This window comes from Glycine soja, chromosome 10 (assembly GCF_004193775.1).
Source record: "Glycine soja cultivar W05 chromosome 10, ASM419377v2, whole genome shotgun sequence".
NCBI classification, from domain to species: domain Eukaryota; kingdom Viridiplantae; phylum Streptophyta; class Magnoliopsida; order Fabales; family Fabaceae; genus Glycine; species Glycine soja.
The window spans coordinates 38,671,436-38,685,867 of NC_041011.1; the positions used below are offsets into that span (position 1 = coordinate 38,671,436).

The window sequence follows — 14,432 nt, forward strand, 5'->3', positions numbered from 1 at the left end:
TTTTGGTTAAGTTTCAATTATTGTTCTTTACTTTCTTAACTTTGTAGTAAAAGCCTAATTGAATATAGTAACATTAAGAAGGATGGATTTTTAATTAGTAAAGGTTCATTAATAATTAATTCAACCCCCCTTCTTAATTATTCTGAGGCCACTTGATCCAACAACATGCTATTTTTTACAAAATGTTCTCTTCATTAGACTATTGGTTAAATCTTCATTTCTAGACCAAAAAAATAATGCTTATAGAATATGAATTTTGTTAATTCAATGTGAATTTTGTGTCATCGTTGTATAATAATCTACTGCTATAGATACTAAAGATCATGCTTGAAGAGAGAATTTTGTTAGAATTAACAATTGTCTACTAATACATTGTGTAATAATACAATGTACGAAGGCATTGCCATCATTCATTTCGTGGTTAATGGAGCATATATTTTTTATAGTCATAACTCTGCGAAATAGTAAACTAAAAGTTGGCCATATTCTATTGTTACCATTTGAAATTGCATTTTCAACAAATTATGACTGTTAATTCAATTGCATTTGACATTGTTCTATTACCATTCTATTTCAATTCATGGTATGCATAACTTTGGCCACATTGAACATGCAAAATAGGTGTGTGATGTATGTGCTTATGTGACGCTAAGAATGAACAGACATTCATCATGACTGTTAATTGAATGTCAACTTTGTTATATCATTGTATAATAATCTGCTTAAATAGATACTCAACATCATGCTTGAATGTGAATTTTGTTAGAATTAACAAATGAAGAGCACAAACAGTGCTACAAAATGGCCAAGATCATGTTGAAGGTCACGATTGCATCAGAGGCTATTTTAAACACCGTTAACGCCAAGAATCAGGTCATCTTCATTTTGATTTAATTAACATATCATTTTTTAGTTATTTTATACAACTAATATCTTTTTAGGATAAACTATTACTTGGTGTTTGAATACTCAAAATTTGATTAATTGATCACGACATTAGTTTGTTTCTACGTTGAATTCCAATCTTAGTGTTTATATATTTTCCTCAAGTATGTATTGTTCATCCTTAAGTGCTTTACACATTAATATTTTTTATATAACATTCCAAGTATTATATAAATATTAGTCTGTGGTTACTTCTATGTTTATGTGTTTTGATTGTGTTCTGTTTTGGGTTTATAGCAAAGGTTATTGCATTTTGTTTTGGGAGTTGGATACCAATCTTGCAATTGAAAAACAAGTGGACATTATTCCTTGATTAACAGTGTTTATACTCTTCTCTTCTTTGATTATCATTGATATACCATTTAGTCTATATTGATACATTACTTTTAAAGTTGATAATAAAACCTTTGTTCTGTTATGTTTTGAAACTGGTATTCGAGCAATTTATGAGTGCTGTAGTTTTTTCAATGTCATTATATTTGTGTATTAGTTGGTTGTTCTATTTTTTCAAGGTCATTACATTTTGATTTAATTAACATATCATTTTTCAGTTATTTTGTACAACTAACCAACTTATTTGTCTCATTCTAATGTTTTATCTATTTCAAATGTAGACTTACGGTGAAGCTAGTAGGTCATTTACTGTGAGGTAGAAAGACGAGCTAGACCATTACTGGCATTTGCTTGACAATGATGGAAATTTGCATACTGTTCTCTACAACCAAGATTTGGACAAACCAACTATTGTAGCAGGGTGGACAGCACTGGGGGATTTCTATCACCTAACCGGAGACCATCAAGTGTCGTTAACCCATTATGGTAAAAGTGTATTCTTTCTGACCATATTCAAGAGCAGTAGCCATCCAAAATCATTCCCAAGATGGCACTTATTATACCATCAAGTGCCAAATGCGATCACTTTCAACGTGCTTCTCACTCAGCGCAAAATGACCTGCAACAGCCTGTTAAGCTACTTTCCAATTTACTTATTCAGTCAACCAATCTTTATCTCCTAAGTTTTAAATTTCATCTATTTCTCACATAACATTATTCTTAATATTAGGACGCTCCAAGCATCATGTATCATTTTCTTAGAGACAAAGGTTGGACTCATTTGAATTTGGAGGACATTATAGAATGCAGGATTGTGTTCATCACTGGAGAAAGATAGCTAAAATTGGATCTGGATGGAAATATTTTTGTGAAACCCAGCCCTTCAAAGCTAGCATGGAAATTATCTTCGAATTCCCTGATCTAACAGTTAACTATGTTTTATTTTGGTCATGTTTATGAATTAAGTTTAATATTATTATGACTTTTGTTAATATTTTATAAGTTGACACTTTATTTTGTGGTCATGCTTTTGCTACAAACAATTTGTCGAACATTATCCCTTTGTAAATTACCAATTTCTTATATAATAGTTGTTTTACTATGTCTTGATCATAATTTTTTTGCAATATTGAAGTAACATTTGTAATTTTTTGTAAATTGCACACTTATTTGCTTCTCAACCTTTTGCGACAAACATTGTCTTTAACCCATGTCATTCACATCTGTATTGTCAATTGTATTTCTTAGCGACCTGTGTATTGAAATTTTTGTTTTTCTTCTTATGGTTTAGCCACACAATATGAACTAGGCAATTGAAATATTTATCAAGAAAGTAACAATTACTACCATAAGCAGCATTTTTTTCATGTATTTAATAGAAAAATAGTAGATTAATTACATCATCTAAAAAAATTATGTCTAATGTCTACAAACCCACATTTTCTTCATTCAGCTGTTAATAGTAAGTAATCTGCCACATATGATACCATCACAATTCTTTTTAATTAACACGAAAATGATTTTTTAAGTATCATATTATTGTGATGCATTGGCGGAAAATTAATAATATATACCACTATAGCACAAATTATTTTTATACACAATCAAAATAGTACCAATAAACAAAAAAAAAAGGTTATTCAAGCATACAAATGAAAAATTTGTAACGATTTTATACATCCATGATTCGTATCAGATTGACGAATGGAACATTTTCAAATTATCCGAAATCTTCTGGGTGTGCAAGTATATTGGTAGGTGCATGAAGCAAAACTGAGGTTGTTGAAACATGGTTCAGTCTTTAAAGCACAAACATGGATTCATGAGTTTCCTTTGCATTTCAAAACCTCATGTGCTTCTTCCATCAGCAGTGGAAAAACCATGGATAATGTGCCAAAAATCAAGATAGAGCCTGGCTTCGAAGATGAAAAAGGTCCATCGCACCACGACAGAGCCATGCTCCACCAACATCACTACAGACAGCTATCAACCGGACAACTAACACGTGTCCAAGCCCTGCGCCTGGTAAGATTGTTGTTACCTATACACTATAATTAGATTTTTTTTATTGTGTTCCACGGAGCTGACATCAAGTTAGTGTTAATGTAGTGACATTTATTGATGCCAATATTTTAATGCCATATGGAGTTCAGAGTTGATGCAAATCAAAAAAACTGAACTTGAAATGTTCCAGACCATACTTGCAAAGGATCAGGTCAACCATTTATTATCATATAACTATCATTTCCAATTACCATATTGATTTTTGAACCATTGTGCTACACCTAAGCAACCAATTAGGCTCATTCTAATGTTAAACTATTTCAAATGTAGATGTTTGGTGAAGTCAGTAGGCCTTTTGCTGTTAGATGGAAAGACCAACTTGATCATCACTAGCATTTAATTGACAAACATGACAATCTGCATGATGTTGTCTACAATAAAGATTTGACCAACCCAACCATTTTGCACGGATGGACAACACTAAGGACTTTCTATGGGCTCGAGGGAGATCACTATGTTACATTAGCCTGTTATGGTCAGTCTCTCTTCTTGCTAAACCATATTCAAAACAACCAGTGTTGCAAAATCTTTTCCAAAATGGCACTCATTATATCATTAGGTGCCGAATTCAGTGACTTTCAACATGCTTCTTAATGAATACAAGGCCACGTGCAACAGCTTGGTAAGATACTTAGTTACATACTTCATTAATTAACAAGCATCTTCGTTTGTTTTTTTTTAATTATCCATTAACTCGAATTCATTTATTGGTTATGGCAGGATGTTCCAAGTAGTATGTACAACTTCATGAAAGAGAAACGGTTCACTCAATTGAACATAGCATACTGTGCCGAAATGCCGCTTTGTTTACAATTAGTGGCGAAAGACAACAAAAATTGGATCTGGATGGAGAGATTTTTCCAAATCCCAAAACTTCAAAGCTGGAATTTGTTTGAATTTCCTGATCCCAATGTCAACTATGCTTTCATTTGGCCTTGTTTATAAATTTATTGCAATATTGAAGTAACATTTGTAAATTGCGCACTTATTTGCTTCTCAACCTTTTACGACAAACTTTGACTTTAACAACATGACTTTGTTATTTCCGTTATGGTATATAACACCTGCTTTTATTTTGTATCATCATCAAATTTCATTTATACATACCAATTATCCGCTTTTTTATCCTATATTGCTTTTTATCTCATTCAATTGCTTTTAAATTTAAAAAATTATAATATTATATAATATTATAACTATATAATTGACACTTATTCTGTCAATTATATTTTTTCAACTTATTCGTAAAAACGCACGGATTACTTACTAGTTATTTTAATTGGAATCACCAAATCACATGACCAGCTGTGATAGGATATGCTGCCACTAAATTTTTTCAATTCTACGTACTTCTGCTACAGTATTACTATACTAAAATAAAGAAATTCTTAAATTTTACGGATCGTTATTGTTTCTCACTTTAATAAAAAGATTTCAAGAGTTTAATTCTGATAGTACAGATTTTTTTATATCGTTAATAAATCAATATATTTTGAATAGAATTTTTTGAAATAATAATTATAAAATTAATAATATTTAATTATATAATAAATTATAATTGAATAAAATTTATTCCGTCAATGTATTTTAATACTACATTACATAACAAATTTCCATAAGAATTTTCCTTCAGGAAATGAAATGGAGCTATAAAAGCACTCTATCACTAATTTTTTAAGCAAAAGACGGAAGTCTCCTTTGAAATTTATCAAATTATTTCTTTACCATATAATGGTTAAATATTCGCAAGTTTTGTTTGACCAAATTTAGACAAAAAATAACTGTTTATCTTTAGTGATATTGCTTCTTAGTGAAGTGTTTTGCATTTACAAACTTAAATTGAGATTTTATTTAAAGGGAAGAAACTTAATTTTACTTACCAAATTAGTGTTCAATTTTTAAGTCACCATGACATTCATATGAAATATTTATTAACTTTGTTGATAACTATTATATTCATTTTAAAATATAAGTTGTTTAAAGTTGATAGATAGGTATTAAGAAAAATAATTAATTTATTAAATTTCACAACAAATATCAGTATTTTTCTTAATATATCCTTTTATCTCTAATTAAATAGTAATCATACTCATTTACTCCTACTTCACATAATTTTCATTTATAATAACCAATTCCTATACAAACTTGATGAAAAAATAAGTGATTTTTGGAGTTATAAAAATATATATATCATTTTCGGTGCTACTTGAAAAAAATGAGTAATTTTTTTAATTAATTAATGATATAAATGCATGAGTAAATATTAGTGACTTAGAAAAAAAAAAGTTCACAAGAATTAAAAAGATTGTTGTATTGATGCATAAGTATTGATTGATTTGAGGATAATTTTGAAAAAAAAAATTTAATGTACTATTGATTTAGTAAAATGACTTATATTTTGAAACAAATATTTTTCTAAAACGAAAAAAGGGAGTATAAAGAAAAAGAGAGAAATGCAACCATACATTATATAGTATAATAATGTTATATCTTTTGCAAATTCTTCAAGAAAACTCTCTAATATTTAATGAAGAAAGTATTAAATGAAAAAAATAAATTATTTGATATCTTGAAAATTTAAAAATATATACTTTTTCTTATCCTTTTTATAAGAAACATATTAGAGGGTTTTTTTTAATCTTTTCTTATACTTCTTTCATGTTAAAATTAGTGTTCTCCTAAGTTATTTTATACATAAAAAAATAATACATAGATAAAAAAAATTAAATTAATCTTATTATTAATTAATATTACATTGAACAAGTAAAGTAATACTTATTAGAGGCATTAGTGAAAAAAATAATTAATATTATATTGAAAAGTTAACCTAACACTTATTTTGAGATAAAATATTTTTTCAAATATGATATTTATCATGGAATGAACTAAGTAAGAGCTAATGTAAATGTGTATTTCATTTATTATTTTTCCCACAAAAAATACTCTTGATTATGAATCATTTTTATGAGTTCAATAAATAATAAGAAAATAATTAATGTCTTACTATCTGAGAGATTAATGAATATTCCATCCCTTCTAAAATATAAGTCAGTTTTAGAGAAAAAATTTCCAAAATATAAGACGTTTAATAAAATCAATACTACATTAAATATATTTTTTCAAAATTATCCTCCATCAATATTTCATGCATTAATACAAAAGTCTTATTAATTTTTGTAAAATTTTTTTTTAAGTCACTAGTGTTTACTTATGCATTTATACCATTGATTAATTCCAAAATTCACTTGTTTTTCGTTAAGTAGCACATGATACAATGGAGTTAGGTGAAGTGAAAATGTCTTAGTCCATCAAATTTGTATAATAATTTGTTATTATTAATAAGAATCATGTGTAGTGGGAGTAAACGAGTATAGGAACACTATTTAATTAGAGATAAAATGGTATATTAGAAAAATCACTAATATTTTTTTATGAAATTCATCAAATTAATTATTTTTCTTAATAATTGTGCAACAACTTTAAACCACTTGGAATGAAGGGAGTAGTATTTTGAGAAATTTCCAATAATAACTAAAATAATAAATATATTAATGATGAGGGGGATTACATCATAGCAAAAATTAAAAGTAATAATTTTTTTTTAAAAAATAAGAGTGTGTTTCATTAATGCTGGTGGTAATTTTAGAAAAAAAAAACAAATAACTTTATGATAAATTTAATACTTTTAAATAATTTTCTTAATGTGACCAATCAGTTAATTAGTAAACTAATTAAATATTAGAAAGAGATATAAGAGTATATAAAATTATAAGAAATGTTAGTAAGGTACTAAAATGATTTTTCGAATAATCATAATGTTTTTCGAATCTCACTTTTTTTTTTCAATTCAGAATCTCACTTTTTTATTAAATGCATTTCAGTTATAATTTTTAATAAATCTTAACTAACAATTCACAATCTGCAAAAAAAAAAAAAAAGTATGTTTAAAAGTGATTTCAGTAAACTTATTTATGTCATGTTTGAAAGTGAATTCAGTAAACTTATTTATATCATGACTGAAAAAATTAGTTAGAAATTCAAAAATAATTAGTACTTAAACTTTTAAGCTAACTTATATAAAATTATAAATGTTGAATAAAATTAACGAACAAAATAATTAAAAAATATAAAATGAGATAAATGACATATTTAAAACAAGTAATAAGAAAATTAAATATATATTTAAAAAATATAAAATGAGATAAATGACATATTTAAAATAAGTAATAAGCAAATTAAATATATATTTTAAGAATAAAAAGTGAATAAAATATAAAAAAAATTATAAGTTAATGTTTTAAAAATAATCTACTAAATAATGTTTCAAAAATGTTAAAATATATTTAAAAAAAATTTATTTACAAATTTTTGGACTAATAAAAAAAATTAAAAACTGGTTGAAATGACGTACGATAGCCTTAATCTAATATATTTAATATAGTATGGGTATGTGAATTTTTTTTCTTCAAAACAGTTATTATTACTTATTAGTTATCGTCCCCTTGCCCACCACGGAAGAAGATGCTTGTCCTTTAAGAGTGAGTTGCGTTATACTGTGTGTGAAGTGCCAACATATTTCCCTCCCTCCCCACTAACCATCCTAGTAAGTCCTTTTCCCCCCAAAATATATATCTATATCTAAATCATATATTTATGCTTTATTTAACTTTTCTTCCTAAAGCTAGGAATAGACTAAATCTTTCCTCTGCCTTCTCTTTCTTTTTGTGTCTCCATTTCCGTGGGTTCAAACGGCGTCCATTGTTGTTTTCTTCAAGTCTTCCATGTGTACACATAATTCGTAGCATTTCAACTTGTCAATTGCTGCGTGTGCGTGTTTTCTAACCATATGATATGCTGTGAATTATGAAACTTTGAACTTAAGAAGTGCAGAATTTTTTCTTCCTCTGCACACTTTCACCGTCGTCATAACTATATTCCCGATTTCCTGGTGATAAGAGGGTTATCACGATGAGCCATTCTCTCTTTCTTCCTTTCTTTTTTTTTTTTAAATAAAAAATTCTTGTGGTCTGGTAGGTGACAAAATCAAACAACATTTTTTTCTAATTTTTGTTTTCTTGTCTGGATTCGTGAATTCAAGCGTCTTTATGTTTTTCAATCTCCACCGAACCAGCACATTTCGAGAAGCAATATATTTGTCTAGAAAGTTTGTTCCAGTTTTCAACATTCAACGCAACACAACACTCTTCTTGTTTGCATTTATTTATTGCTCTGTTTAATAGTCGTGATCGAATCTCACTTTGTAAGCATACCGTTGCTTCACTTCTCCGAGTGCTTGCTTGAAGTTTCACATTTGGTGAATTCATTAAATGCCAACTCGCTCCTGCAACTTGATTTGCTTTCAAACTACTCACATTGATTCTTTCTTTAGTACGAATTTAATTCCAATCCAAAACAAGGAAAGAAAAAAAAAACAAACAATAAAAGCTAGGAAATCTGTGTAGTGTGTTGTTCAGCTTTGTTCCAACCTGTCACTGATTCCGTAATCTGCGTTTGTTAATTGCAAGTTATTTAGTTTGTGATACTTTGTTTGAGGTGTTTTATTTTTTAATTTTTGAATAGTTGGAGCGTTGGAGGCAGTGATCTGACATGGATGTGGAGAATGGCGAAGAGAGGAAACATGATGACGCAAGCACGTCAGAGAATCGTGCAGAAACCAGCACGAATGGGGAAAAGGAAGAAAAGAGCAAACAACAGGAAAAGCCCGAGACAGTTCCATTTCACAAGCTGTTCGCTTTTGCAGACTCCACTGACATTCTTTTGATGGCTGTTGGGACCATTGGAGCCATTGGAAATGGTTTGGGTTTGCCTCTCATGACTTTGCTGTTCGGTCAAATGATTGATAGCTTCGGTAGTAACCAGCGAAACACTAACGTTGTCGAAGAAGTATCCAAGGTAATGCCAAAAAACGTGTATTGGTGGTTGGTTACTGATTTTGTTAAGTATGTTTTTTAAGCCTTGTTAGAAGTTATGATGATCTTTGGTTGTTTGATTGATCAAAACTGCAGGTTTCTCTTAAATTTGTGTACTTGGCAGTAGGATCTGGGTTGGCAGCGTTTCTCCGTTAGTACTATATTTTACAATAAGATCATTGCGGTTTGTGTTAAACCATTTGAGTTTTCTAGATACTGAAGTTGAGAGAACTATTTCATTTTTCAGAGGTGACTAGTTGGATGGTCACCGGGGAGAGACAAGCTGCACGGATAAGGGGATTGTATTTGAAAACAATTCTGAGACAAGATGTTGCTTTCTTTGATAAGGAAACGAACACGGGAGAGGTGATAGGGAGGATGTCTGGTGATACGGTTCTCATACAAGATGCCATGGGTGAGAAGGTATGATATGATGTGCTGCAACAACTTAATTTTGTACGCTTGAATGAAAATTAGGAGCATAAAGCCACTTTGTAGATGCTCAATGTTTGCTTTTTTTGGAACAGGTTGGCAAATTTCTGCAGCTAATAGCAACATTCATTGGGGGATTTGTGATAGCATTTATCAAAGGGTGGCTTCTTACTGTTGTCATGTTGTCCACTCTTCCACTCCTTGCTTTGTCAGGTGCTACTATGGCCGTCATCATAGGCAGGATGGCTTCTCGAGGTCAAACGGCTTATGCAAAAGCTGCACATGTAGTTGAACAGACCATTGGATCAATAAGAACCGTATGTTGTTTGTTGAAAACCTAAGTAGATATCTGTGGAACTCTATAATTTCTCGGTTGAGAATGTGCTTATTGCTTGTTGCTTATGTCTTGACAGTGCTATGATGATCATATTTTCTTTCCCTGTGTATATTTCCAGGTTGCATCCTTCACTGGGGAAAAGCAAGCAGTATCTAGTTATAGCAAATTTCTTGTAGATGCTTACAAATCAGGAGTTCATGAAGGTTTCATAGCTGGAGCTGGTCTAGGCACAGTTATGTTAGTTATTTTCTGTGGTTATGCTTTGGCTGTATGGTTTGGCGCAAAGATGATAATGGAAAAAGGATATAATGGGGGCACAGTGATTAATGTGATTATTGCCGTGCTAACTGCTTCAATGTAAGTAGCATTCTTTAAAATGTATTTCCACTGCTAAGGAAGCTTGACAGTTCATTGCTTTTTTTATATACAACACAACCACATATAGAGATAAATAGGTCCATACTTCAACTTTTTTGTATAATTTTTTCTCCATGTCTTAGGTCTCTTGGAGAAGCATCCCCTAGCTTGAGTGCTTTTGCTGCAGGTCAGGCTGCAGCTTACAAAATGTTTCAGACAATTGAAAGGAAGCCAGAGATAGATGCTTATGATCCAAATGGAAAAATATTAGAAGACATTCAAGGCGAAATAGAGTTGAGGGATGTTTATTTCAGTTATCCAGCAAGACCTGAGGAACTGATATTTAATGGATTCTCTCTTCATATACCAAGTGGTACAACTGCGGCTTTAGTTGGACAAAGTGGAAGTGGAAAGTCTACGGTTATCAGCTTGGTAGAAAGATTCTATGACCCGCAGGCAGGTGAAGTTCTTATTGATGGCATCAACCTGAAAGAATTTCAGCTTAGGTGGATTAGAGGAAAAATTGGCCTTGTCAGCCAGGAGCCGGTGTTGTTTGCATCTAGCATTAAGGATAACATTGCATATGGAAAGGAGGGAGCAACAATTGAAGAGATTAGATCTGCATCTGAACTTGCAAATGCTGCTAAATTCATTGATAAGCTTCCACAGGTTCTATGCTCTGGCCAGAATACCTCAATTTCAAGGCTATTTCTTGATTCGTAATCTTGGAACTTGTTAAGTAACATTCAGCTTTTACCTTTGCATGCAGGGATTGGACACAATGGTTTGTGAGCATGGAACTCAGCTGTCTGGTGGGCAGAAGCAACGCATTGCCATTGCAAGAGCAATCCTGAAAAATCCGAGAATCCTACTTCTAGATGAAGCAACAAGTGCACTTGATGCAGAGTCTGAAAGGGTAGTGCAAGAGGCTCTAGACAGGATCATGGTCAACAGAACTACTATTGTAGTGGCACATCGCTTGAGCACAGTGAGGAATGCTGATATGATTGCTGTCATTCATAGAGGGAAGATGGTTGAGAAAGGTATGACACAAGTTCATTGAAAACGTGCTTTCTTTTCAATTTTCCATTGATTAAACCGTTGATCATATATGCAGATGATTAATTCATTGATTCTGATGCAATTCATGCATATAAAGTAGAATTCAAATCATCACAATTTTGTTTGCCAATATCTTACTATAACTTTGTGTGTTTATTAATCAGGAACACACTCAGAATTACTCAAGGATCCTGAGGGAGCTTACTCTCAACTTATACGCCTACAAGAAGTAAGCAAAGAGACAGAAGGAAATGCTGACCAACACGACAAGACTGAACTTTCTGTAGAATCCTTTAGACAATCTAGTCAAAAGAGATCACTTCAAAGATCTATTAGTAGGGGTTCATCCTTAGGTAATAGTAGCCGCCACTCGTTTTCAGTTTCCTTTGGTTTACCCACAGGAGTTAACGTTGCTGATCCTGAACTTGAAAACTCACAACCCAAAGAAGAAGCACCAGAGGTTCCACTCAGCCGCCTTGCTTCCCTCAACAAGCCAGAGATTCCAGTTATTGTGATTGGATCTGTTGCCGCCATAGCAAATGGTGTTATATTTCCAATATTTGGCGTGCTGATTTCCAGTGTCATCAAGACGTTTTATGAACCATTTGATGAGATGAAAAAGGACTCCGAGTTTTGGGCACTGATGTTTATGATCCTTGGTCTTGCATCATTTCTTATAATTCCTGCACGAGGATACTTTTTTTCGGTGGCAGGATGCAAGTTAATCCAACGTATCAGGCTAATGTGTTTTGAGAAGGTTGTCAACATGGAGGTTAGTTGGTTTGATGAGCCTGAAAACTCAAGTGGTGCCATTGGTGCAAGGCTCTCAGCAGATGCTGCTTCTGTTCGTGCCCTTGTTGGTGATGCGCTGGGACTATTGGTTCAAAATTTCGCAACTGCATTGGCAGGTTTGATTATTGCTTTCGTTGCATCTTGGCAGCTGGCATTAATTATTCTTGTCTTGATTCCCCTGATTGGTGTAAATGGATATGTTCAAATGAAATTCATGAAGGGATTCAGTGCAGATGCAAAGGTTTGCTTTATTTTCCATTGCTGTACAAAGTTATATATGTAACTAACTGCATTATCCAGCTTATGAGACAAATTCTTAATATAGTACTGAATTTTTGCTGCTGCAGATGATGTATGAGGAAGCAAGCCAAGTTGCTAATGATGCAGTTGGAAGCATAAGAACAGTTGCTTCTTTCTGTGCTGAAGACAAGGTTATGGAACTATACAAGAAGAAATGTGAGGGCCCAATGAAAACAGGGATACGGCAAGGGTTGATCAGTGGATCAGGATTTGGGGTTTCATTTTTCTTACTGTTTTGTGTTTATGCAACCAGTTTCTACGCAGGAGCTAGACTTATGGACTCTGGGAAGACAACATTCTCAGATGTTTTCCAGGTACCAACTCATTCATACTTGCAACATTCATTATAAACTTTTGAGAGGGAAAAAATGTGTATAAAGAATATTACTGTATTACATTTCAACATTATGTTTTTCCTTCTTAAAAATGTAGTTGTTTTCTTGTTTTGCAGGTCTTCTTTGCATTAACTATGGCAGCTATTGGAGTCTCCCAATCAAGCTCCTTTGCTCCTGACTCAAGCAAAGCCAAGTCAGCTACTGCTTCCATATTCGGAATAATTGATAAGAAGTCAAAGATAGATTCCAGTGATGCGTCTGGTAGCACACTGGATAGCATTAAGGGAGAAATTGAGCTTCGTCATGTGAGCTTTAAGTATCCTTCTAGGCCTGATATGCAGATTTTCCGAGACCTCCGCTTGACTATCCATTCCGGCAAGGTAAAGTTTGTGTTTTATATTTTAACTCCATTTCATTTCAAAAGGTAGCTTAAATGCACGTGTGTAACAACTAATTATCACTAGCAAAATTGTTCAGACGGTGGCTCTTGTTGGTGAAAGTGGAAGTGGAAAATCCACAGTGATTGCCTTGTTGCAAAGATTTTATGATCCTGATTCAGGACAAATCACACTTGATGGGGTAGAAATTAGAGAGTTACAACTGAAGTGGTTAAGGCAGCAAATGGGTCTTGTAAGCCAAGAGCCAGTTTTGTTCAATGAGTCTCTACGTGCCAATATTGCCTATGGAAAAGGAGGTGATGCTACTGAAGCAGAAATCATAGCTGCAGCAGAATTGGCCAATGCTCATAAATTCATTAGTGGCTTACAACAGGTAAAATAAATATTTAAAGAAACATTTTTTTTAGCTTTCTTTATGTTATCATGTCTTTGCAACATTACCAAGATAGACTTTGTATCTTATTGGATGAGTTGTTCTTAGTGGCAAATGTGTTTGACTTAACACTTATATTTCCTCCTATGATAGGGTTATGATACTATAGTGGGAGAGAGGGGAACCCAATTATCTGGTGGGCAGAAGCAACGGGTAGCAATTGCTCGTGCCATAATTAAAAGTCCAAAGATATTGCTACTTGATGAGGCTACAAGTGCATTAGACGCTGAATCAGAAAGAGTTGTTCAAGATGCATTAGACAAAGTCATGGTGAACAGAACCACTGTGGTTGTGGCACATCGTCTATCTACAATCAAAAATGCAGATGTGATTGCTGTTGTGAAAAATGGAGTTATAGTGGAGAAAGGGAAGCATGAAAAGCTCATTAACCTCAGTGATGGATTTTATGCTTCCTTAGTCCAACTTCACACAAGTGCCTCAACAGTATGAGTTTTGCCTCTTTGCCTAATTCCAAATTCCAATCTTCCTCCCTTTTTTTATTTTTTATTCTTCTTCTTTATTCTATATATTTTTTTAGAACTTCAACAGAAGATTATCTCAAATATTTGCTTCCATTTTCTAGTAATAAGTTTGATTCATGTTATCATTAATGTAATATTGTCAATAACAATAAAATAGGTGACCAAAAATATGTGAGAACGATGGGATCAGCTGCCATAGTTTGATAGTAATATAGCAATATTTTGCCATTAA

The 14,432-nt window shown here is 32.2% G+C and overlaps 1 protein-coding gene across 1 annotated transcript; it reads left to right on the forward strand.

Moving 5' to 3' along the window:
- The first annotated feature begins 8,012 nt into the window (after positions 1 to 8,012).
- On the forward strand, positions 8,013 to 14,432 carry LOC114369599 (ABC transporter B family member 21-like). Its single transcript, XM_028326832.1, has 12 exons — positions 8,013 to 9,255; positions 9,369 to 9,423; positions 9,520 to 9,695; positions 9,800 to 10,021; positions 10,160 to 10,398; positions 10,542 to 11,067; positions 11,168 to 11,441; positions 11,625 to 12,493; positions 12,600 to 12,866; positions 13,004 to 13,267; positions 13,365 to 13,658; positions 13,812 to 14,432. Exons 1-12 carry the CDS (start codon positions 8,950 to 8,952, stop codon positions 14,166 to 14,168), a joined length of 3,849 nt encoding a protein of 1,282 aa, XP_028182633.1. The 5' UTR covers positions 8,013 to 8,949; the 3' UTR covers positions 14,169 to 14,432.